This window comes from Astyanax mexicanus, chromosome 9 (genome assembly GCF_023375975.1).
Source record: "Astyanax mexicanus isolate ESR-SI-001 chromosome 9, AstMex3_surface, whole genome shotgun sequence".
In the NCBI taxonomy this organism is placed as follows: domain Eukaryota; kingdom Metazoa; phylum Chordata; class Actinopteri; order Characiformes; family Acestrorhamphidae; genus Astyanax; species Astyanax mexicanus.
In genome coordinates this window covers 35,157,957-35,185,462 of record NC_064416.1, presented here as the reverse complement: position 1 = coordinate 35,185,462, position 27,506 = coordinate 35,157,957, and the positions used below count along the sequence as shown (strand labels likewise).

Sequence of the window (27,506 nt, the reverse complement as noted above, 5' to 3'; positions counted from 1 at the left end):
GTTGAGTCAGTATATAATCAATGTTAGGAGTCAGTGTTAGAGTAAGGGTTGAGTCAGTATATAATCAGTGTTAGGAGTCAGTGTTAGAGTAAGGGTTGAGTCAGTATATAATCAGTGTTAGGTGTCAGTGTTAGAGTAAGGGTTGAGTCAGTATATAATCAGTGTTAGGAGTCAGTATTAGAGTAAGGGTTGAGTCAGTATATAATCAGTGTTAGGAATCAGTGTTGGAGTCAGTGTTAGAGCTCTGAAGCAGTGTTTAGTCAGTTGCAGTGCTCTTCCAGCAGGGCGGCGCTGCTACTTTGACGTCATCAGCCTTGCAGCTCTAATCGACACAGACACTAATCCAGCTCCTTGACAAAGCCCTTCTGCTGAGAGAGAGAGAGAGATAGAGGGGAGGGGCTGAGAGAGAGAGGGATGAATGGAAAAAAGAGTGTCAGATGTTGTTAGCTTGAGGAAGAGCAGACCGGTACTCTTGTTCGGGACAGTTTCAAAGGAATATACACCTAGCTGCCCTCACTTTCTGCTGATCATCCCTTTGCCAACCTCCCTGCGGTACCCATCCAGCCTCCTCCAGCCCAGTCCAGCCCACTACACCCTGCCACTGGCCCGGGCAGCGCCCTGGAGACCCAGTGCCCCTCACTGGGGCCTATAGAGGGGGAGTGCTGTGGGAGCTGCCCCCCTCTGGCCCCAATCATCATGCCCTGCATAGACTGCAACAGTCCAGGGGATGGATGCATCTCAACGGATGGGTAAGAGACCTATAGACACTTTTTCTAGGCTTAGAGATAAAGCACGCAGTGAATCATGTTGTTGATTCTGGGAATATGTGAAGAATAGAATGTGCAAACATTAGAGCAGAGGTGTGAAGAGCCATGAAGGTGTTGAAAATTGAATAATAGCATAAGTTGTAGTACTTTCATGAGTGCTTTTCAGCCAGAGTCTGAATGTGCACACTAATTTGCTGAATTAAAATGATGGTAATAACAACCAGGGCCTACAATTACACAGACAACACTAGCTTAGTGACTTTGAAGAGGCAAAACTTTACACACACTTGAAAAGGGCATGTACACTCAATAACCAAAACTGTTTAGACCCCAGATCATATATAGTTTCGTCTCAAATCAAGGGTATGTCCAGAACAAATAGGCCAATATTGTTTTCTTGCCTTGTCTTTGTTTGATTGCATTCAGTGATAACAGGAAGTTGGACGATCACCTCTTCTCCTCGTCCCAAACTCCCTATCCAAAAAACATCGGAAAAAGCTTCATCAATCCTGAGAACACAGATCCACTGCTCCACAACATATCTCAACTTCATAGCAGAAACCAAGGTTTATCAGACCAGGCTGCATTTCTTCTGTCTTCAACTTCCCCGTGTTGGTGGTTCTGCTGCAGCCTCAGCTTTCTGTTTTTGGCTGACAGTAATGAAACCTGGTGTGGCCTGCTGCTGTTGTAGCACAGCTGACTCATATTTGGACATGTTGCTCATTCTGAGATGTTTGTTTTTGAGTTACTGTAGCCTTTTTGTCATCTCCAACTAGTCTGATGACCTCTTATGGAATTCCATTGCATCAACAACATATATGGGCTAGGGGGCTGTGGAGCAGTGGAACTTCATTCTCTGAAATGATTTTGCTCCATCAAGTACTTTTGGATGGGAAGTTGAGGAGTTGGGGAGTAGTGGACAAGTCGGGGTGATGACCATCCAACATCCTGACCTCACCAATGCTCTTGTGACTAAATGCAATAAAAACCCTCACAGCTATGCTCCACAATCTAGTAAAAGACATTTCTGCACAGTAGACAGTTATTAAAACAAAAGCATGACAAACTCTATAAAAACACCCTTTATTTCAAAGGATATAATAAATGAGGGCGTGTCCACCAACACTTTTGTCCATGTAATGTAGTTATTTAAAATAGCAAATTAAAAAGTATTGATCAAGAAGCTATCTATTATAGAGAAGGATCAGTTCACAGTGCAGTGAGTGGTAATGATTGTGACCAGCCGCATCTGGTAGGAATTGTCCATGTGACAAGACAAGTGCAGAAATCACATACCATGTTCAATGCAGGAGACACCACACACATTTCCCATAGCTCAGTGCAGCATTTATTAGCTTCCATCGGACATGGCAGAAGTCATGTCCCATGACTTTTGTCAATGTTTGTACATAATTGCTGTTTATAACTCCAAATTATGCACTCTGGCCTCTCCATAGGGCATGATGTTTTATGATTATGGCCTGAGGCTTGCTTGACTTGCTTCTGGACATGAGGGATAATCAGGGCAGACTTATGAATGTGTGGGGAAAATATGAACAGTTCTATAGCAAAATTATATATGTTAAAGTGTGTGTGTGTGTGTGTTTGTGTATGTCTGTGTGGTGATCAAATGCACTATGCACTACAATGCAGAGATAACAGATCAGATATCTAATCCCTAAGTTAATTGTTAGCATTGTTATCTTAACTAAATCCAAAATTAGCTCACTAATCCCCAGACCTGGCTGTGTAGTCTAGCCCCTCTGCACTGTATGGTAAGTAGAAAGAGATGAAAGGTGTGTATTTTTTGCCACTTTTTGTGAGATTCGCAGAAAATTGGGTTTGCCAAGTGATTACTATATACGTAAATTTCTTTATTATATATAACCATTATTATGGTTCCATGAAGATATGTTTATACTATATATACAGAATATTGACACAAGTACCGTATTTTTCGGACTATAAGGCGCACTTAAAAACTTTTAATTTTCACAAAAATTGACAGTGCGTCTTATAATACGGTGCGCCTTTTGTATGGATTTTACTCGTCAGGTTGTAAGGAGCAGTAAACACACACTCCGTGCAGCGTTATAGAGAGTTTCAGTGCTATACAGAGTCCAGAGCCGTGCAGCTCCGAGGCTGAGCAGCAATAGCATTAGCTAGATGCTAACCGCTAAGCTAGCTAGCTTATTCACTGAGATCAGTATTATCTAAATTTTACTCGTCAGGTTGTAAGGAGCAGTAAACACACACTCCGTGCAGCGTTATACAGAGTTTCAGTGCTATACAGAGTCCAGAGCCGTGCAGCTCCGAGGCTGGAGCAGCAAATAGCATTAGCTAGCTTATTCACTGTTCAGAGATCAGTATTATCTAAATTTTACCCGTCAGGTGTAAGGAGCAGTAAACACACACTCCGTGCAGAGCCGTGCCGCTCCGAGGCTGGAGCAGCAAATAGCATTAGCTAGCTTATTCACTGTTCAGAGATCAGTATTATCTAAATTTTACCCGCCAGGTGTAAGGAGCAGTAAACACACACTCCGTGCAGAGCAGCAATAGCATTAGCTAGATGCTAACCGCTTAGCTAGCTAGCTTTTTCACTGTTCAGAGATCAGTATTTTCTAAATTTAGCACTTTTAATACTGCTGGAGCAGTATTATTAGAGTTAGATGCTAATCGCTAAGCGTTCACCGTTCAGAGGTGAGTTATCGGCCTGTAAGTCTGTGCTGCTTTGCCTGGCTAGCATTAGCTAGATGCTAAGCGCTAACTCTCTCAGAGGTGAGTTTTATCAGCCTGTAATCTGCTTGTTTACCGTGTTAAAACAAGCTACGGGGGACGAATCGCTAGCTAATATCTCACTGTCTTACCAGAACACGCAGGATTACTCAGTGTAACGCTGTCGTTTAAGTTTGGGTTAACTTTACTAGTTTAGGTGACTAGCTAGCGTGCTAGCGGATAGCTATGCTAACGCTGGTGCAGCAAGCCTTAGTGGACATCTGGAAATCTAAGCTTACTGTAAATAAACTGAAGCAGGTTACTCACCCAAATAAACAGTTTTCAGGAGAGGAATCTGTGTAGATTAATATCCAGCACTCGTTTGACTTTGAAAGAGCTAGATTTATATATACTGAGACGCTCCACCGGCAAGTGACCACCCCCGGTGGGGGAAGGGAAACATGGCGCCACCCCTGTTCACTTTGATATAGGCACCCTTTCTAGTGTCACTTAACGCGCCTTATAATGCGATGCGCCCTATGTATGGAAAAATAGCAGAAAATAGGCGTTCTTTGATAGTGCGTCTTATAATACGGTGCGCCTTATAGTCCGAAAAATACGGTATATGAACTAGTGCCACATCCCATTCTTAATCCTTATGAATGGGTTTAATATGATTTTGGACCTCCCTTTGCACCTATAACAGCTTTAACTCTTCTGGAAAGGCTTTACACAAGGTTTAGGAGTGTGTTTATGTGTGTTTTAATCATTTTTCAGATTATTTTTACATTTGTGAGGTCAGACACTGTTGGACGAGAAGTCCGTTGCATTAAGTTCGTTGACTTAAGTCTTGGCTGCAGCTGCTCGGCCATTAAAACCTATTCCTTAGAGCTCTCTACGCTCTGCTGTTGATGAGCTAATCTGTAGATCACATGAAGTTTGGGGGTCTGTAGTTAGCGATTGACTCCTCAGCAGCCACAGACCCCGCTCTGTCATTTTATGTGGCTGAACACTTTGTGGCTGAGTTGCTGCACAGCAAATTATGTTTTTTTTTTTTTTTTTATAAACTCACTGAGAGTTGATATCAATTAATTATAAGTGTATACAATATGCGTGACTATCAAATACACTCTATAACAGAGTTAAAGCAACTCTTTTCTGGGTATTTTCTGGTCTTTTAACTCTGTTCAGAAGTTAAAATATTTATCCCATCTAGAGTAAAATACAGCTCTCAGTTGGAGTTCATTTAACCTTAACTCTTTCACAGTGTTAACAATAAATTCAAAAAAATATTGTGTTATTAATATAATATTATCTAAAAACATTGTAATACTTTAGACACCGCCATTTTCAGTGCATTGCCAGCACTTTGCCACACTTTACAGTGCAGAAGATGGTAAATTGCTCTTCTAGCCAACAACACGTCAGCTAAGCAAACAACCATTACATACAATGTAATGAAATACCCCATGGAAGAAAGCCATGGTGGGCAAGATTTCACACTGATGGTAGGCTAGGATTGAGGGACACGCCCATTAGAGAGTTCAGTCACGCTCCTCAACAACTTGGAGTAAACTCTGAAATACTCTGATACACCACCAAAGAGTTGCCCTCAACTCAACTTGTAGTTTAAGTTGGAGAATAAACTCACACAATTTAACACTTTCACACATTTTTGTTCAACTCCAGGTTTTCGAACTCCAGAAATGTGCTGTGTCTTTCTTGTCATGCTTCCACTGTGTTATAATATCACTGACAGTTGGCTGTGGAATGTTTAGTAGTGAGGAAATTTTACCACTGGATTTGTTGCTGCATCCTATCACTGTACCACACTGGAATTTACTGAGCTCCTGAGAGCGAACCATTCTTTCACTGATGTTTGTACACTGTAAAATGTAATAAGTTGATCTTACTTTAAAAAAGTTAAGTTCACTTTAGGCTTGCTATATAAGTTTACTCAAATCATAGTTAAATATGTTTCTACTTAAAAAAACCTGTAAATGCAAGTTGTTGTTTTTTTTTAAGTGTGTAAAACCCGATAAGTTGACTAAATTCAAAACGTTTGTTGTAACCGATTACCTAATACATTTTCAGTTCATGTAATATAATTTTCAAGTACAGTGAACTTAACAAATACATATAAATATATATTTAAAATAAATATTTTCCTGAACTTGTATTTAGTCTTCTTTCTGGTTTTATTTAACTATTTTTTTAAATACTCATAGAAAAGTAGATGAAAGAAAACAGTAAAGAATTAAAAGTACTGAGAACACAGCGAGAACACAGAGTTACTGAAGCTCAGTAAATGATACTTATTCTACAACTACAACACAAAGACCAAAAATTTAATCATAATATGTGATCTACAAATTTACCTAACCTAGCCTGGGAGGAATCACTACACACTGATGGTGAGTGCCAGAAACTGATGGACACACCCAGTATGCAAATCGATTGTGACAGAGGCCAATGGAAAAGAAGCTGTTGATGGCAACAGACTAAACTCAGTTATTATAAGTTGGTTCAACTCAAAGATCTCAGTTTAAATGTATAATATGTGCCCACAAATGTTCAACTAACTCAAAGTAGTTGAGTATTGTTAGAAATATACAATTTCATGTAAAACAGACTAAATTTATTTGAGTTCAAACAACTTCTGGAATTACAGCGTAGAAGCAGTCTGCACGACTAGGTGCTTGGTTTTATTGTACACTTGTGAGCAAGGAAGTAGCGCACTTAAATAAAAAAAAAACATTCAGTATGCAGTCTATTGCTGTCTCTTGTCTTGTCCTAATCCAGATTTTAGCAAATATGAGAAGAGAGAGAGAGAGAGAGAGAGAGAGAGAGAGGAGGGAGGGAGTGAGACCCTAAAATGTTGTCTAATTTCAAAGAGTGGACCAGTCTTACATCATTTGGGACCTTTTGGGAAAATCTGTCCTACATGGCTGTGCAGACAGTGTGTACAAAAGCACATCTTTGCCATTTCCACAAGCATAATGCTTCTCAAAATAATGAGAAATGTTTTCAATATACAGAGAAAGCATAATATGACCTAGTTTGTCAAAAAAAAGGTATTCAGTATCCTAAAATAATTAGACAGTATCTCAAAAAATGACCAAATAAAATGCTATTAATGAGAGTATCTTAAAATAATTAGTCATTTATTCATTACTCAATAATCATTCCAATTTATTGACATACTGTAATATTGAACAAATATATTCTGATGATGGTTTCAGATTTTTTTCAATTTATTAAAATATTCTCTAGGCATGTTTTTGGTGTCTTATAACTTATAGCAGTTATAAGTTTTTACTGAATTATTGTGCAAAGCATTAGATATAATGAGAATATGATAAAAATATCATCGTCTATGAGCGGGAGGTCGCAGGTTCGAACCCCAGCTCATGCAGCTTTGCCATCAAGCTGCCGGCACCCAGAGGGAGCAAAATTGGCCCTGCTCCCTCCGGGTGGGTAGATGGCGCTCTCTCCCCACATCACTCCTAGGGTGATGTCCGCAGCACAGGGTGTCTGTGAGCTGATGTATCAGAACCGAGTCGCTGTGCTTTCCTCCGAGTACACTGTGATGCTGCTCGCCAATGATGCATCAGCAGCAGCTCGAAAAGAAGCGGTGGCTGACTTCACATGTATCAGAGGAGGCATGTGCTAGTCTTCACCCTCCTAGTGTGTTGGGGCATCTCTAGTGATAGGGGGAGTCCTAGTGAGTGGGTTGGGTAATTGGCCGTGTAAATTGGTGAGAAAATGGGAAAAATTTGAAATAAAATTATATAAAAAAATAAAATAAAATTAAAATAAAAATGGCATTGTTTTTGTTCGCCAAATCTTGCATATAAAGAGCTACATAGGCTGTTTTCTACAAAACAAACGTGTCAGATTTTGTATTTTGTATAAAATAAGAATAGAATAGAATCAAAATATTAATGTTTTAATTCTGACCATGAGTTAAATACACACTCACACACACATCTCAGTGCCCCATATCCTGGTGCTAGTAGGCTGTGTGATGGAGAGCTTGTTAATGACTTTACCACTGACAGCAGGAAGGCCAGGCTGGATTACCCAGCGCTCGGCTTCAGTGCTGACGTCACACAGCCCTGCAGGGATCTGTCACAGATGCAGGTGACACACATAGACTGTGATAGTGAGGATTTTAGTATTCCAGATGTTGCACACAGGGAGGTAAATCTCTAAGGACCCACTGGTCTGGCCAAATATCAGTGGATACATTTAAAAATAAAATTTTTTTTTTTTATTTTTTTTAAATATTGTTTTTTTATTTAACTAAACATTGGTAAAAACTGAATGTAACTGAATGAACCTATTCACACATAGATTGGTTAAAACCTACTTAGGCACTATACCTATTGCTGTGGCGTGGGCAACAAGGGTGTAAACCCCCCAGTATTGAGCTCTGGAGCAGTGCACCTGTGTTGTAAACTGTGCAGCAATCAAATCCTCACAGCAATGCTTTAAAATCAGATAGCAAGCCTTTCTAGGACAGTAGACAGAATTACTTTAAGAAAAGCAGGATAAAATCCCTCTATAGATCTAATTTATTAGCTATATCCATGGTTACACCAGCACTTACCTACTTGCAAAAAAGAAAAAAAGAAGTCATAAAGAGTGTTTCAGTCCAGGCTGCTGCCAATCAAAACAGACCCAGTTAACATATATTGGTCTGTTTCTAAAGGATGAAGAGATGTTGGTCAAAATTAATTTTGACATAATAACATAAAAATCAAGAAATGCTAGTTTTATACTTAGAGGAGAAATCCAGTATAAAATGGACTTGGGATGTAGTGAAACATAATAACAAGTATTAACTTTTGTTGAATAGCCCACCTCCGTTCACTCCCAGCATTCCAAAATACAGAGCTTTTAGCCGATGCTCCCAACAGGCTTACAGTGCTAGTGGGTGGGGCATAGCATTGTCCACACAAAGAAATTCTTTTTTTTACACCATTAACAAACTCAAAGTAGCTCCAAACTTCATTGGTAGAATAAGGAGAGTCCTGACCTTAAAAAAGGCACTTTGAAGAACATTAAAGGTGCACAGATTTATTAGTTTATTAAAAACACTTTCTGGGGGCGCCAAGTGGTCCAGCGGTCTAATGCGCTGCCACTATGAGCGGGAGGTCGCAGGTTCGAATCCCTGCTCATGCAGCTTTGCCATCAGCTGCCGGCGCTCAGAGGGAACACAAATGGCCTTGCTCCCTCCGGGTGTTTAGATGGATCCCTCCCCATCTCTCTCAAAGGTGGCGCCGGGCGGGACGTGGCATCTGTGAGCGGATGTATCTGAACCTAGCCGCTGTGCTTTCCTCCGAGCACGCTAGCTGATTCAACAATGATTCAACAGCAGCAGCTCGAAAAAAGGGGGTGTCGTGTGTCGGACGAGGCATGTGCTCGTCCACATCCTCCTAGGGTCGCAGATGCCATTGGCGATGGGGGACGCACAAAAGGGTGGGACAATTAGATAGCCAAAATTGGAAAAAATCATAAATAAAATAAAAAAAAAAAACACAGTACCTTGAGTGTCGGCTTCTTTAAATTAATTTATCTTTAAATCAATTAATTTTGAGTGATGAGCATTTTTAAAGTTTTCAGTGTTTCTAGTTTTACTTTTTTTGTAATGTCAGGGCCTCAAAATTCCATAAACCATAAAATGTCATTAAAAATAATTCTCAGCAATAAATGTAAAAATGACGCTGGCTTAGCAAGCACTCAGCATTTGTTATTTTTCATACAGTCATAATACAAATGAACAATATTAACATTTTCTTCTGTTTCCAGCTAAAGCATCACTAGTGTCATTTATTCTTATTTGGAACAGAACTTTACCATAATGTCCTAATATATACTATGTGTCTATCCTATTTTGAACAACAGGTCATTTTAGCATAATTTCTTATAATATTCTATAGCATTTTTCTATCTATACATTTTTGCTCATCAGTCGATTATTGTGGCTTAATTTCAAGATGGTGACAGAGGGAGAAAGACATCATGCTACAGTGTGTATAAAACAGTGTTTTAAATAAACTACTAGTGCACTTTCAAAGTTCTCAGTGTCTAGTTTTAAATGTCAGGAAGTTTGGAGCTACTTTGAGATTGTTAATGGTGTAAAAATAGCCATTTCTTTGCATGGGCTGTACTATGCCCCTATCACTAGCATTGTAAGCCTGTTGGGAGTATCGGCTAAAAGAGCTGTATTTCAGAATGCTAGGGGTGAACGGAGGCTGGCTATTTGACAAATTCTATGCACTTTATCACGTTTTACTACACCCTAGTGTAAAAGTGTAAAAAATTACTTATTGCACCAAGTGAGCAGCAATAAATGTAAAATAGAAGTTGACTAAGCAAGTGCTCAGCATTGGTAATTATGATACAGTCATGATAAAAATAAAATGTTCAACACTTTTGTTTAACATTCTTAAATGTCTTTTATTTTTGTTGTGTCCAGCAGAGGCATCATTTAGAGTCATTTTTTATTATTTTGAACAGCAGGTCCTTTGACCATCATTTCTAATAATATTATACTCCATGTTTCTGTCTTTAGGTCAATTTGGAGTTCTTCACTCAGGTTTTCTTTAAATGCTTTAATGCAGTTTTACCGTGAGGTCCCAGCTGTGCAGATGCTACATCCTGACGTGCCCTGACAGACTGAGAAAAGCATGCTTTCTGTGAGCTAAAAATAACCTGAGAGTTTTTAAATGCCCCGAGATGGGCCAATATAATCCGTGTATCATTCGTTCATTTGATATTCAATTGAGAATCAAAATCGGAAAATTAAAAAACCAATTCGTTTTTTCGTTTTTTCGTTTTTGAATATAATACCAAAAAACGAATAACGGCTTGTATTTTGTATTTTTATTTGGTTATCCAAACAAAAATTGGAAATTTAAAAAACGGACCAGGAGCCGAATTTGATTTTGATTTTGAACTTGACCCATTTGTGTGCCCCGGAAGTTACTGATTTGTTTATTCTTGGTGGGTTTCTGTTGCGCGGGAGTTCACTGCAGTGTTATCTACACAGTCTGTATTGCTGTAGGCTTTGGATGGAGTTGAGGATGGAGAGTTTTATCTTGTTCAGAGGAACTAAACGCGTTGCAGTGAAAGAAGACGATATGACAACAGAAAATACATGTCTTTTTCGCTTAAGGTCGTGTTGAACACAGAACCTTCTAACACTCATTGCAGAACATCGCTGGATCCCCATTTGCTGCAACGTGCACGAAATCTCTTCATGCGTCTTACCACCTTCAAAAAGATCTTTAATTAGGCCAGAATGTGGTTCCAGTCCGGCCATGCTGCCTACAGCAATACAGACTGTGTAGATAACACTGCAGTGAACTCCCGCGCAACAGAAACCCACCAAGAATAAACAAATCAGTAACTTCCGGGGCACACAAATGGGTCAAGTTCAAAATCAAAATCAAATTCGGCTCCTGGTCCGTTTTTTAAATTTCCAATTTTTGTTTGGATAACCAAATAAAAATACAAAATACAAGCCGTTATTCGTTTTTTGGTATTATATTCAAAAACGAAAAAACGAAAAAACGAATTGGTTTTTTAATTTTCCGATTTTGATTCTCAATTGAATATCAAATGAACGAATGATACACGGATTCAATATGTCCTGTGTATTTCCCCTTTCAGCATTTCACATATATGTTTTCATCTCTGTCCCCTGTCAGGGGGGAGTCCCCTAGGAGCAGCAAGATGTACATGTATATGTCATATCTGGAGAAAAACAAAGGATTCTGGATTATTATTTTTATAATAGCTCTTTAAGCCCTCTTAATCCCTGCCTAACTCCACTGGAGGACATTAACCGATTTCAAACAGGATGAAAAAAAAAAACGTATTTTCTCTCTCTCTCTCTCTCTCTCTCTCTCTCTCTCTCTCTCTCTCTCTCTCTCTCTCTCTCTCTCTCTCTCTCTAGTTCTCACTCACACATCCCTCCATACCCACTGGGCATTGTTCCACTCTTCATCAACAGAACATGATAAGCGATTAATCTTTTGAGGCCGTTTTGGCCAATTGTAAGTCTTCTTGCTGCCTGGGTTTGAAGCTGCCTCACAGATTTCAAACTGCAGTGGCCTGAAGAGAACCAGAAAAAATCTTAATCTCACTTGATCATTTATTAATAAATAAATTTAATCAATTTCTCGTTTAGTTCTTCTTAAAAAGGTAATAATGGCTTTGCATGTTTTAGAAAACCCAATGTGCATGTATGCAATTCATGCAATTTTTTAAACAAATGTATTTATTATTTATTAAACTTATTATTTATTAAACAAATGAATAAATGGTAAACCAAACAAACTAATATTCACATTAATAAGTCAATAAACCAGGGACAATACTATTACAGGCACTCACTCCAGTTACTGACACGCAGGCCAGTTACTGGCACTCAGTCCTGTTACTCTTTAAGTTATGAGTAACATCACTGAAAGTAACAAGACTGTGTTTTTAGCATAGAATTAGCAAAAACATGAAAAATAGCTAAATGGCGGCTATGTGTGAGTGAGAGAAAACCCAGAAACACTAACATGTATATTTTAACTGAAATATTGCAGATTTATTATGAAGAAATATTTTTAAAGCATAGATGGGATTTGGAGTCACACAACAATCCAAAAATACATCTCTGAAGGATTTTAATAATAATTCTGTTTCATGGTAAAGTGTAGAGTGTGGGGACAGGTAAAAATGCTATTTTTTCAGTGTTCTAATTAGTTTTATTAATTATTTTAATTCCATACTTACTTTTGTAATTAGGCCAATGTACAAGACACTATGCTTAATAGAAAAATGTATTTTAAAGTTATTTATATGTGTCATTTCCTGGGGACAGAAATGGCACAGATTTGGTGGAATATGCCATATATATTTATTGCTTACAACATTTTTTTAAACAAGTTAAAACACATAGCTAGTACACTGATTAACTATTTAACCCTGTATATTATGACAAGACATGTTTAAAAAAGTAATTTTAAATCGGTATGTAGTTGTCAACCAAGGGGGGGCAAAAAAAAAACATGGCTTATCTTATAAATGTATTTATGTAATTAAGTATAATTGAGTATTTCTTAAAATACAAAAATACAAACCCTTATTTCTAAAATACATTCACAGAGAAATAGCTTTTACATATTAAAATAATGGGTTTAAAAATAAACAAATAGCTCATAATACATAATACTATGTCTTGTGTACATAGTTAGAGTACATATTTAATGTATTTTCTTTGTTTTAATTGCAAGAAGGCAGCTTAAAAAGCCATTAAAACTGTTTCACAGGAAGAATGAGTAAGTAAAGGGGAGTAGTACAAAAATGGAGGTATCCTGAGGGAGAAAAAGGAGGAGTGCAGAGGCAGCAGTTAAACAGTAGAGGAGAGCTAAGCATTTCCCAGCTCGGTAAGCAAAGCCATGTAATGTTCAGCCAGATTGCCAAACTGGGAATCATAAGGACACTGATGTTCATCTCGAGTGCTTGTGTGTACGTTTGTGAAGAGTTTTCAAACTGAGTTATGTTAGCTCATTAGCTTAGCCAGCCCAGCTAAGTAGCCTGGCTAGCTAGATACAGTGTGTTAGTGTGCTCTATGCTAGTGCTTTAATTCTTCTCTTTCTCGTAAAAACTGTTGTGTTAGATAAACCTCGCTGGGAACAGAGACTGTTAAACTTTTACACAGATAGTTAGCGCTTTAAGTTGACGTGCGACTTAATGTTTCTTTGGCTCTGAGGGAAATAAAGCACCAGTATGAGCAGTAGGGGAAAGTGGGGTGATTTGTGCCACCACTAGTGAACCATAAAAAAAACACACATTTTTAAAGATTCAGACATTTTACTCATCCTGCAAAGAAAAGAAACTTTGTGCATGAAAAGTAAGCACATTTACTTTAAATAAATGTTTTTTTATTTCCTTTCAAAGTAACATTTCTTTGGTTAAGATTTTTATTTCTTGTGATATAGAAAAAACTGAAAACATTTTATAAATGTTTTAATACTTTGTAAGCTACACTATGAGTCTATAGAGCTAGCATGATGTTAGCTCAATTTTTTTTTTCAAAATGGTGGAGTTGGGGTGATTTGTGACAAAGGGCCTGGGTTAAGTAACTCAGTATCTGTTATAACTAAAACTGTGAATAGAAATAGAAACAGACACATGCCACTAAGTTATAAAAGGAAGACAGGCAGGGCTTTCACTCCTCTAGAGGACATGGACAGAGCAGTGAAAAAGGTGGAGAAGGAAAAGTCCATTTGTTAGGTGCACATATGGAGATGTCATCAAAGCATTAAATGCCCTCCATCAACACCCAAAACTTACTTAAAGAAACATAATGACGGCCCAGTACGGCTCTTGTTGCTTAAGTTTAGTCTCTTAGGTTCATGTTGCCCCAGGCAGGGTGTTTATGCCGGTTCAACGCGAGCCAGCTGGGACAGACCGGGGCTGCACGTCATGGTGTGGGGCAGACCTATGGTATCCCTGCCTCAGTACTTCGCAAAATTGTACGCGGTTCCAAAATTAGGTGCGTGAACGGGAACGGATCGTTTATTGTCTTCAAATTGTACCACAAGACCACTTTTTTCAGAAAGCTATATTTTCCACATTCTGAAATATATATATATAAGTTGGAAGCATTACTGTCAAGGGCTTGCTTTTAAGTCACATTAAGTAAAAACTGGCACAACTCACCACAACTCACCCCAACTCTCTACGTAGGCTAATTCATTCTGAGGTACTCTGACACTTCATGGCCATCTGAAAGATCCCCAGCATCGATCAGTTTCTGTGTGTGGTAACCTCCTTTTTTCTTTTTTAATTTGCAATTTTTACATTTACTGGTAACAAACAGTGAAATGGGAAGAATATATTGAATTCAGTGAGAAGGGCATGAGTGAGTTAAAAATGTTTGATTATCACCACCCCACCGCACCCCCAACTTCCTCCATTCAAATGTACTGTATGGAGCTCCATCAGAGGCTTTTTACCTCTCTAGCCCACACCTAGCCTTAAGCATGGAGCCAGCACTTTAAAGTTTGTGTATATCCTACTTAAGGAGTTTTATTCTATTAGCATTAATATTCTATTGGGATTTGATGGGTGTATATATTGCTGTCAATACAAGTAGGCAAATGTATTTATTAGAAGTGGAAGGCTGATGTTACAGGGGTCTCATAAACTCAATATCACTATTTGACTTTAAAAGGTTAATGTAAAGTAATGGAATATAAGTTAATGACAACATAAGCTGCACATGATTTGCACCGGACCACCAAAACAAAACATCACCAAATTAGTCTCCTCCAAAATAAAAACTATGCATTTTAGCGAACTAACCGCATACCAGGGTGCCAGTATACCATATTGTTTATATTGTAAAGGGACAATATGTAATTTCCCCTGTTCCCTCAGTCTGCTGTAATGAAAAATGATGATAGGAGGTGTGTAATCCATTTTGATGTGATCAGTCTCTAGTCAAGTGCTAAATCTAATCCAGCCCCCTGGCACGCAGGAGAGCCATGCATACAGATTAAGATCAGGTCAGCTGGCACTGCTTAGGCCAACTTAAGCTGTCAGTGTATCACCCTGACTTACAACAGCCATGATTGTTGTCCCAGTGAGGCTGTGATTGCATTTTATGTGTTGGTGCTGGAATGCTCAGTAGGCATTGTGATGGCCCAGTATATGTATGTGTCCCCACATATGTATAAATACATGAGTTGGTGGATGTTTCGGATCCAGGCTTGTTGAATTTATATATATTTTTAACCTGTTCAACACTAATGCTCATATTTGACCATGTTCAAACTTTCCAAAAGAAGGGTTATTAGTCATGTACTATGCAAAGTTTTCTCACTATTTCCGTCATCACAATTTTAAAACAGTAAAGGTTGGAAAAAAAAAAAGATTAAAATATTCTCTCGGTGTGAAGTGCGGTGGAATGTGGGAGAGGTTTTTGGAGGGGCGTGTACTTCCTGCGGTCTTTATCTGAACTAATACAGAAAAAAAGTGGGTCAGAACTGTGCAGGTGCCTCAGGATGTGGAGAGATGTGTGAAATTGTGTGTGTGTGTGCGTGTGTGTGTGTTAAACAGAGGATTATAGAGAACAGAGTAAAAGTAAGGCAGGAGCGAGGGAGCAAGCATCTGTTGCGCAAAGTCACCCGTGTGTGATGTAACGGGCACATCTCCAAATCTGTCATTACAGTATTAGTGTAAAATACACACACATTAACACACACACACACACACACACACAGCCTGTAAATAGTCCTGATTCTCTCCCCTTAAATCCTGATTTATTTATTTATATATTTTTCTGTGTGGAACAGATGCGTGGAGGAGCTGAGGGCAGAGGATTCAGCCATGTATGAAATTCCACTGCAGAGGAAAGGGGACAGACTGCCCTTTCAGGTAAACTGAACAAACACACACACACACACGCAGTACACATACACACACAGTACACCTACACACAATCTCACACACTAGACCTGCAAAATATATTATTTCAGCATCGACATCACAATTCTGCTGCTTGACACAAAGAAAAAAAAATGTTAATGAACATACTGTTTATTTTTTGCATAATATCTACCATACATCTACAAATGTACATATTGTATTGACACAACACCATTTATGTTACTCCAGTCATATAATCATTAATACACAGATTCAGTAATTGATATCATGACTTGTTGGATTATTGACTTTTGCAGAACAACAAATATTACAATTTCATTTTTTTTCACACACACAGAAAATAGACAAGCTGTGTATGTCTAAGGCTAATTAAACCTTTTATAATTTGATTGGCTAGTTTAGCTATGTGTGACAGAATTCCATAGCATCAGTATGGTAGTATAAGATTTGTGTGTACCCCCAGATGAGAGCTTGAGACAGGAAAAGACTGGTGGAGGCAGAACTCCTTTCACTTATATCTGGCATTTATTGAGTAATAAACAGTTTTAACACTTCCATGTTGGTAATGTGGAAACATACAGTAAATAGCAGGGTTAAGTGATTTCACAGTTCTAATCACAGTAGCGTTGATATTCACAATCGTTCTATCAACATTACTGTGCCATTGTTTTCTTCTAACATTGGGGGAACTTGTAGATGGTGTTAGAAAGTTATGGAAACATTTCCTGTTATGCCAGGGTCACACTACACAATTTGATCCCAGTTTTCCAGTGGCCGACTGTTGACTTTCATCACCTACAAAAACTTTGGCTCGGGAGCAAATCGGCGATCGCTCAGTCTTGCAGTGTAAACTACTTAAAGGCTCTCACTGAGCCACTGGAAAATATTTGGAATGCTAAATATCTGAACCAGTCAATGACTGGAAGTCAAGAGCAGTAACTACTAACAGCCTAACTAAATTCTATTTCTATGAATACAAATAGGATGAGTTAAAATAGGAAATATTTACTTATTATGAGTATCCCTTAGATAAAAGTAAGTAGAATAATATATATTTTAATTAAAAAAGTAAAGAAAGCGTACCTGTATATTTCCATTTTTCTACAGTAAATGGGTTTTACACAGTAAAGAGCTACTGAGGGATGACTGGTTGGTAAAGTGATGTACAGCCAGAGCACATTTAAAAGGTTTATAACTAAAGTTCAAAATCTTAAATAATCTTTGTGGTACTTAAACATTCAATATTGTTCTGTGTTAAGGAGTACATAAGCACATAATTTTATATAGATTTTACTTAGTTGCTTCGTATGTTCCAAAAATTTTGCTCTCACTTAAAATGGTTATCAAATCAAATCAAATCAAATTTATTTGTATAGCGCTTTTTACAACAGGTGTTGGCACAAAGCAGCTTTATTCTCCTCTCTAGAGATTCTCTGCCATGGCATCGCTAGTTCTCGCATGTGTTTAGTTCTGGTGTGTTCTTGTGATAATACATGTTTTTGGAGAGTGGCCAGCTGAGTCAGTGATTTCCCATTATTAAAAATCTTATTATTCATGTCCCTGAGTCACCAATCAGTCATGTAGAGTAAAAGTCACAACAACTGAAGGACTCACTTGTACAGGACAACCAGTCATGTAGCGTGAACAGCACACTACTTTTTATATCTATTCATTTGTCCATTCAATTGTTTAATTAATGCATCCTTTCATTTATTTTTGACATATCTATTTATCATTAATTCATCTATTGATATATCTGCCTATTGATTTACTCACTCATCTATACACCAATCCAACCATTCATTTGTTGATCTATCTGTAAAATGTTAGGTGCAGGATTTATCATCTTACTGTATTATGTTACTTACTGTCTGTCCATCAGCATGTCCATCCATCTAACCATTTAAATATCCATCCATACATCTGTCCACCCATTTGTTCATTTATCAGTCCCTCTATATATCTGTCTGGTCATTAATTCATTTATCAGTCCCACTGTCCATCTGTCCTGTCATTTATTCAGCCATCTATCTGGTTATCCTTCCATATTTCCACTCATATATTCTTCCAATCTGTCCATCCCACCATCTATTGATCTTTTTTATTTATATACTGCATGTATTCAATTATTCATTAATCTAGTTATCTGTCTGTCTGTCTGTCCATATATCCACCCATTGGTCTTTTCATTGATTTATTCACCAATCCCATATGTTGACCCATGTTTATGTATTCATTCATTCCATTGAATAATTCATAAATCACCTAATCCATTTTACCAATCATCCAACTAATTGTACATCCATCAATCCCTAAGTATTATCCATCTAAACATCCATCCATTCAGCCATCCTTTCATCCATTCATCTGTTGTGTCTGTTTATCTAATTATTAATCTTTTCATGTATTCATCCATCCAACCATTGATTCATTTATGTATTAATTTAGCCATCTATTCCTGTGCATCCATCTACATATTCATGCATCCATTCATTCAGCTGTAAACCTACACAAACTATTTTTTCATTCACCAGTTTCTTAGTCTATCTGTCGATACTTTTTTCTGTCTTGTTTTTCCATCCATCCATCCATCCATCCATCTATATGTCTAACCATTCATTCATCAATCCAACCCGATCTGTCAACCCATTCCTTTTTTCAACCAACTATTCCTCTTTTTCTCTTAGTTTATATTCCTGCATGCTCACTCTCCCTCCGCTTTCTCTCTCTATCTGTGCAGATCTTCCCGGAGCCGGTGGAGACGGTTCTGGGTTCAGATGGAGGTCTGGTTTGTGTGGAGCAGGGGAAGGAGAGGCTGCCCTCCATCGTGGTGGAGCCCACAGACGTTAGCGAGGTGGAGAGTGGAGAACTGCGCTGGCCTCCGGAGCAGGATGACTACGAGGAAGACGAGGACCTTTTTCTGGAGCAGTGCATCCCCCCCGCCAACATCGCAGACTGGGGGGAGGAGGAGGAGGAGGAAGAGTCCTCCATCATCATCAACCAGCGACAGGAAACCTCTCTATTAGGTGGGCAAAGATGGGTTAACAAAATTATGCATCAACATTAAGATTTAATTAGCCTTTTGGTTTGAATCTGACAGAGGTTGTCAACTTTCACGTTTGAAAGTGTTGGGTTGAATGTTTCACTTTTGAAAGAGTCGGGGTAGAATGTTTCACGAGTGAAAGTGTCGGGGTTGAATATGTTAGGATTGAATGTGTCAGAGTTGAATGTGACGGGTTTAATCTGACAGAGGTTGTATATATCAATGGTTGGAAGTGTGGGGTTGAATGTTTCAGGGTTGAAAGTGTCGGGGTTGTATGTTTCAGGGTCAAAAGTGTCGGGATTGAATGTGTCAGGGTTGAATATGACGTGTTTATTATGACAGAGGTTTTATATGTCATTGTTAAAAGTGTTGGGGTTGAATGTTTCAGGGTTGAAAGTGTTGGGGTTGAATGTTTTAGGGTTGAAAGTGTTGGGGTTGAATGTTTCAGGGTTGAAAGTGTTGGGGTTGAATGTTTCAGGTTTGAAAGTGTTGGGGTTGAATGTTTCAGGTTTGAAAGTGTTGGGGTTGAATGTTTTAGGGTTGAAAGTGTTGGGGTTGAATGTTCAGGGTTGAAAGTGTTGGGGTTGAATGTTTCAGGGTTGAAAATGTTGGGGTTGAATGTTTCAGGGTTGAAAGTGTTGGGGTTGAATGTTTCAGGGTTGAAAGTGTTGGGGTTGAATGTTTCAGGTTTGAAAATGTTGGGGTTGAATTTTTCAAGGTTGAAAGTGTTTGGGTTGAATGTGACAGGGTTGAAAGTGTCAGAGTTGAAAGTGTTGGGGTTGAATGTGACAGGGTTGAAAGTGTCGGGATTGAATGTTTTAGGGTCAAAGTGTTGGGGTTGAATATGTCAGAGTTGAAAGTGTCGGGGTTGAATGTGACAGGGTTGAAAGTGTCGGGATTGAATGTTTTAGGGTCAAAGTGTCGGGGTTGAATGTGTTGGGATTAAGTGTGTCGGGGTTTAATCTGACAGGGTTTAATCTGATAGTGGTTGCATATGTCATAATTGAATATGTCAGAGTTGAATGTGACAGAGGTTAAATGTAACAGGGCTGAATCTGACGGTCCTGAATGTGTCAGGGATTAATGTGTTGGGGTTGAATGTTAGTAGCCCTAGTAGCCCACAATAAATTTGGAATTGTTATGGAATTATAAAATGTACATTTTGTGCTTATTATTGTTTATTGCTTATATATTATATAGTTTGTTTACTATTATTTGTTCATATGACAGAGTTGAAATCTTGAGCCTGATATCACAACAATATAAAACTTGAAATTTAGGTAAATCTGTCAAAGGAACTGATTGTTAATTTTATAGGTGGTGAACTGAATGGTGTGATGGGTTAGAGAAAATATATATTTTGTTAAAATAGACAAACATATGGTTACATTAACATTTTTAACTTATATGTCTGATAAATACACTTTAAATGTTGTAGTTTCCAATTAATTAAATATCTTGGAAGTACGGTTGTGGAACTTAAAGGCCACCCGGCACCCAAGTTATTTTTACATACTTTAAAGAACTCTGAGATGGTGTTATCTGATTACAACACCCTTCAGCAACACCTTCTTCTGTTTTTAACATCAGTGTTGGGAAATATTTACAGCATATCTGAAAATAACTCAACTTACACCAGAAATTCAACACTGGCCTTTTGCTGTGTACTCCACATTTACCCACCAGAATTACTACATTTCCGGGTTGTTATGGTTAGGGTAATTTGCAAGCCACATTCTTATAGATTGTCTTGGCTACCTGGTTAAATTTGGAGTAAATTAAACAACATAAGCATTTTGATAATACAGCTCTGGAAAAAAATAAGAGACCACTTAAAAATGATGAGTTTCTTTGATTTTACCAAATTATAAACCCCTGGAATATAATCAAGAGGAAGATGGATGATCACAAGCCACCAAACCAACCTGAACTGCTTGAATTTTTGCACCAGGAGTGGCATAAAGTTATCCAAAAGCAGTGTGTAAGACTGGTGGAGGAAAACATGCCAAGATGCATGAAAACTGTGATTAAAAAACAGTTATTCCACCAAATATTGATTTCTGAACTCTTAAAACTTTATGAATATGAACTTGTTTTCTTTGCATTATTTGAGGTCTGAAAGCTCTGCATCTTTTTGTTATTTCAGCCATTTCTCATTTTCTAAATATAAATGCTCTAAATGACAATACTATATGACAATAATAATGTTGTCTGTAGTTTATAGAATAAAACAACAATGTTCATTTTACTCAAACAAAAACCCATAAATAGCTAATTCAGAGAAACTGATTCAGAAACTGGAGTGGTCTCTTAATTTGTTCCAGAGCTGTAGGTTAACAATTATTTTATGCATCTCCTTTAGTTTTGCTGTTGGATGTTTCCTGCATACACTGTGTTTCAGGTCTAATACATTGCCTTTAAGAACTGACTGTTTACTCGCTTTCTAATGCATCCACCTTTTCAAGTCAAGTCAAGAGGCTTTTATTGTTATTACATCTGAGTACAGGTACACAGTGTAGTGAAATTACGCTCCTCCAGAACCATGGTGCAACATAGAACAACAAGCAATAGACAACATAAAGTGCAGGAGTGACGAGAGTGCAACATAAGACTATAACACTACAATAAATACAAAAGATGAGACAATTTAAAGACAGGACAGTGCAGTACAGATACGGTATAATAGAGTGTATAGTGAGGATAAGGTGCAGAGATGTGTAACGTACTGTAACATATAGAACATATATAATCACAGCAGTTACTGAGGTAGAGATTTTATAGTTTTTGAAAGTAGCAGCAAATATTGTTAATAGAAATAAACACATTTTAGACATTTCTTTTGACAGATCTTACAGTACATTTTGTATTTTTTCACTTTAACTGTCAGTCAGTGGTGCTAATTTTATGGCTGATTGATATATACCTATATACAATGGGGGGAAAACATATTTAAAAGGCCCAATCACATTTTACCCCTTGACCCTAAAACTTAGTCATACTCCTCTGTTTTGAACTTAGGGCTAGGGCAGGGGTGTCCAAACTACGGCCCGCGGGCCATTTGCGGCCCGTTTCCTTTTTTGGAGCGGCCCGCAAGGTACTTTAGAAATAGAATGAAAGTTGGCCCGCTGTTAAGCAGGTTTTTATAATGTGAGATTCAAAGTTTGAACGCTAGGTGTCAGAAACGGGCCAAAGAGTCTAAAAGCGGCGAGAGTGCGCATTTCTAGCTCAAAAAATGGGTCAAAGAGTCTAAAAGCGGAGAGAGTGCGCATTTCTAGCGCAAAAAACAGGTCAAAGAGTCTAAAAGCGGAGAGAGTGCGCATTTCTAGCGCAAAAAACAGGTCAAAGAGTCTAAAAGCGGAGAGAGTGCACATTTCTAGCGCAAAAAACAGGTCAAAGAGTCTAAAAGCGGAGAGAGTGCGCATTTCTAGCGCAAAAAACAGGTCAAAGAGTCTAAAAGCGGAGAGAGTGCGCATTTCTAGCGCAAAAAACAGGTCAAAGAGTCTAAAAGCGGAGAGAATGTGCAGTTTTAGCGCAGAAAAAAACTGGACAAAGAGTCTAAAAGCGGAGAGGGTGAGCATTTCTAGCGCAAAAAAAAACAGGCCAAAGAGTCTAAAAGCGGAGAGAGTGCGCAGTTTTAGCACAGAAAAAGGGCAAATGAGTCTGAAAGTTGCCGTAATTAAAGAGTTTAATAATAAGAGACATCATGAAATTTAAACATCAATTTGAAAAATCTTAGTTTACACAACACTGTCAAATATAGATAAAGATAGTAAGTCAAGTAAAATGGTGTGTAAATGAAAATAATCAGGGAAATGTATTATTTAAAGTGGTATATTTCATTATTTGTTTTATTATAGAGTCTGTGGCCCGTGACTTCAAATATATTTCTCCTTCTGCCCCCAACAAAAAATGTTTGGACACCCCTGGGCTAGGGTATCCTGACTCTACATGGCCCCTTTCAAACTAAGATTTTTCAGAGTAACTTTTAAAACAGAGGGAATCATGAGAATTACTAGCAATATAGCGGCAAAAGCAGCCAAAAAAAAACCCACAAATTTGTGTATTTCTCTGTTAAAAATTACGGAAACCACTATATTAGCATAGTTTAATGTGTAGTTTTAATGTTTTATGGCTATTTTCTTCATAACAAGCATAGGAAAAAATCGCTAGTACTTCATTTCAGTAGTTAGCTAGCTAGCTAACTTTCCTGTTCCACCTTAAATGGCGCAACAGATGGCAGAGTCTGCAGTGGTTAAGGTGGAGCAGAAAAATGAAATAAAATAAAAGCTAACTTCATCTCCTCTAGTTAACTAGTTAAGCAGCAGCTAGGTTGCTGAACTTTAGCCCTAAACGGCTATAGCTATATCTGGATTGGATGGGTGAAGGGTTGTCCCAATTCTTAGGGGAGGATTTTACTCCTTATTTTTGTATCTCTGTTCCAAGGTTGCACTCGAAACGAGGGGTTGGGGTACAAAAGAGAAATGTGATTGGGCCACAGATTCTGAAATTGTCCTATTTTTTAAACAAAAACTGTTGACTGTATTACTAAAAAAAACTGCAGTTTCTCTCAAATTTCTTGAGTGCTCCCCACCTTTATGAATGATGGTGATTCAATTTGTTTTCTTTCTTTTTCTTTTTACAGATTTTCAGTCTGATGATTTTAGGGATGAAACCCCGACCCTGCCTCCAGAGAGCGCTCCAGCCCTCAACTAACCTGCTGCACCAGCTTCTCCTCCAGTATCAAAACCACTGAATCCTGGGAAACCCATTAGCAGAACCCCCAGCCCAGAGACATCCTGCTGGATCATTCTGTAAAAGGACATTATCCTGTATCACAAAAAACTGGACTTATTAGATACGTAAATAAGATAATAAAATACAACACTATGCAACAACCAGTGATGTCTTCAGTCTTCAGCATCATGACTGAAGATGTTCATCCAGTGCAGCTACTGTATGATGTTTTAGGTAATAGTACAGGGTTTTATGTCATATTAAAAAACCCATCTTATTCACCACTTTCACATATTAAACCTGATATACCAGATACCATATACCATATCATAGATTTGGAGAATTGTATATACTGTAAACACTAGATTGACTTAAAAGGTTGAAAAAATATATACAGTACCAGTCAAAAGTTTGGACACACCTTCTCTCCGACATTGTTAATGGATACTGAAGTCATCCAGATTATGAAGGAACACATAAAGAATAATGTAGTAACTTAAAAGTGTTAAACAAACCAAAATAATCTGTGAAGTATTTAGGTGATTCTTATTTGGGGTGCTGTTAACTCTGATGAACTTATTCTGTGAAGCAGAGGAAACTCTTGCTCTTCCTTTTTTGGGGCAGTCCTGATTAGTGCCAGTTCCATCGTCTCTTAACGTTTTTAATGGTCTTTGCAACTGAACTTGAAGACACTTTTAAAGTTCTAGAAGTTTTTCAGATGCTTAAATAAGTTTAAATATAAAACATATTCTGTTTTTTGTTTAACACTTTGTTATTTGCTAAATAATTTCCATATGTTTTTCATCATAGTCTGAATGACTTTAGTATTAATCTACAATGCAGAACATTTTAAAATAATGACAAAAAAGGTACTATGTAAACATGCTCACAAATGAACATTAACCAAATCTACTGATTATTTACAAACTGCTTCTTTAAGTGAGTTTTTCTTGCACTACAGCACACAACAGCCAGGGGCCGCTAATTCCTGCTGGAAAGCAGTCACATGAAATTGGGGAAAAAAATATATTTTTTTTATTAGCTTCAAATATAAAATTATACATCAGTAAGTATTAATGTAATTATTATTAAAAAGTAATATCTCACACATATATCTCACATGTCAATACATTGATATTTTTCAATAAAGCTCGATTAATTGTCAGCAAATATGCTCTTAAAAGTAATTTGGGTAAAACTTTCTATGAACGTCATGTCTATTAGACTATATAAACATATATTAATAACACATTATAATGCATCCATAAGGCATTATAAACATGGCTTTAAAATGTTTAACACATTATAGCCATGTTTAGTATGTATTATGTATTGTGATTATAGTGCATCATAAGCTGTGCTTGTAATATGTTACACATTTGGGTAAACTGACATATTTCTGTTATAATAGTAGTAATAATATGGGTAATACTTTCTATGAATGTCATATGTCTATTAGACACTATAAACATATTCATTACACATTATAATGCATCCATAAGGCATTATAAACATGGCTATAAAATGTATAACACATTATAGCCATGTTTAGTATGTATTATATATTGTGATTATAGTGCATCATAAGCTGTGCTTGTAATATGTTGCACATCTGGGTAAACTGATATATTTCTGGTATAATAGTAGCAATAATATGGGTAACACTTTCTATGAACGTCATATGTCTATTAGACTCTATGAACATATTCATTTCACATTATAATGCATCCATTAGACATTATAAACATGCATAACACATTATAGCCATGTTTATTGGACATTATGAATTGTGATTTAAAATGCATCATAAACTGTGCTTGTAATATTTTACACGTCTGGGTTAAAATATCACATATCTGTCATGATTCTTATAATATATATATATAATATATAGATACCTGTCACTTGACTTTCTTGACTTACTCATTTGACTTTATAATACATTATTAATTAATATATTATTATATTATATAAGTTATTATACTGTGTAATAGAAGTCTAATTCATGAGTGGTTAAAAGTAATTATTGCATGCTTTGTTAAGTGTGATTATGTGCATGTTTACAGAGTCTAATAGAAATGACATTCATAGAAAGTGATACCATAATACTGGACTGGCTTTTGGTTATTTTCTTTTCATGCCCTTCGTGAGTTTGTTGTATTTTCTGAGACTGATCAGTTTAGGGAAACTCACCCCAGCTTGATTAGAGTTCACTTTCTCTTTTGTGAAGTCTTACATCTTCAGTTTAAAGCAGTGTAGCACCATTCATTCACAATACAATAAACAGGGGATGTTGGGCTGCTTTAGTATGGGCTGCTTTTTGAATAAGACATAATAATGGAGAGCCAGTCAAAACATAGTCTATTTACATATCACAGTGTAAAAGGAACAGTAACAAAAACGTATTGTTTCAAATGAAGGTACTTAAAAACGTGTTCTAGTGAGGTATATGAAGAACGTTGGAAAATGTTTGTAATAATTTAACTATGATTATTTTGTACATAAACCCCTAACAATATCATAAGTTAACCTCAGGGAAAAAGAAAATGTACAATACAGGCCCTTTCTTTCATTTTTGAATTACTGTGTATACACTACATGCACTGTGAAGCATCTGTATTTTAGCGTACAGAATGGTTTACTTTCATTTATTTTAATTTATTGATAGCTAGCTCTCTTTAAATAATAAAAAAAATGCTACCAGCAGCAGCAGCAGCTACCAGTCAGCAATAGATACTGTACCAAAAGCTAAAGTACCAAATGTTTATGCGTCCACCTTTCTTTCTATATATAGAGAACAGCATTACTGCAGCGCTGATACATAGAGCACTAGTATTAAGCTAGCAATGAGACGAATAGATTAATAAATTAACAAAAATTAACACAATCTAATCAATACTGTATATGTGTGTATAAGTGTTGGGACACCTGATCATTCATTGTTCCTTTTAAAAAATAAAGGGTATTAATAAGAGAGTTTTTCCTGCTTTTTTGTTTTTTGTTTGAGTAACTGTCTGTACTGTCCACTGAAGGCCTTCTACTAGAATTTGGAGAATTGCTGTAAGGATTTGATTGTAATCCCCAGCTCCTGATGGCTTAACTCAATCAGAATTAGGGTTGATTTTAAAGGACCAATATGCAGTGATGTCAGTAACGCGTTACTCTAATCTGACCTTTTTCTTCAGTAACGAGTAATCTAACGCGTTACTATTTCCAATCCAGTAATCAGATTAAAGTTACTTATCCAAGTCACTGTGCGTTACTCTCTCTCTCTCCACCTCACACACTCACACACACACACACACACCACTGCCTTCCCCATCCCCCCTCCGCTCTCCCCCAGTCACACGCGTCTCGCTTCTGTTAATGAGGTACAACCATTGGTTTACTCACCGCACTCCACTGTTTCACTCTTAACTTTACATTCCTCCCCTGTCTCTCTCTCGCGCTCGCCGTGTCTTTAGTTTCCGCCCGTTCTCGTTTTTCTGCCAGTTCTCAGGCTCCCTATTTCTTTATAAAGGTGTTTTTTCCCGGCCGCGTCCCAATTCACTAGCCAGGGCAGCAGTCTGCACAGATCTGATTGGCCGAGGAGAGTGTTTGAAGATTTTACACCACACGTGATTGGTCTGCAAGTTTCTTGCGCTGCAGAGCGTGTATACCGTAAAGAAAAGAAAAGTTGTGACGCTTTAAATGAACACTGTCAAAATTACATCCTTTTCAGTAGTTTATCGGTTTGGGTCCGGATTGGACATCGTCTGGGTCCGGACCCGGACCGCAGTCCGCATATA

At 37.6% G+C, this 27,506-nt stretch overlaps 1 protein-coding gene across 2 annotated transcripts; it reads left to right on the top strand.

The window, feature by feature from the left end:
* The first annotated feature begins 389 nt into the window (after positions 1–389).
* Positions 390–26,693, top strand: lbhl (LBH regulator of WNT signaling pathway, like). Of its 2 annotated transcripts, none has more exons than XM_049483649.1 (4): positions 390–749; positions 15,848–15,929; positions 18,682–18,967; positions 23,627–26,693. In XM_049483649.1, exons 1-4 carry the CDS (start codon positions 697–699, stop codon positions 23,695–23,697), a joined length of 492 nt encoding a protein of 163 aa, XP_049339606.1. In that variant the 5' UTR covers positions 390–696; the 3' UTR covers positions 23,698–26,693. The 2 variants fall into 2 exon arrangements, with proteins under 2 accessions (XP_049339606.1, XP_049339607.1); XM_049483650.1 differs by lacking the exon at positions 390–749 and adding an exon at positions 12,718–12,931.
* Positions 26,694–27,506: the final 813 nt, after the last annotated feature.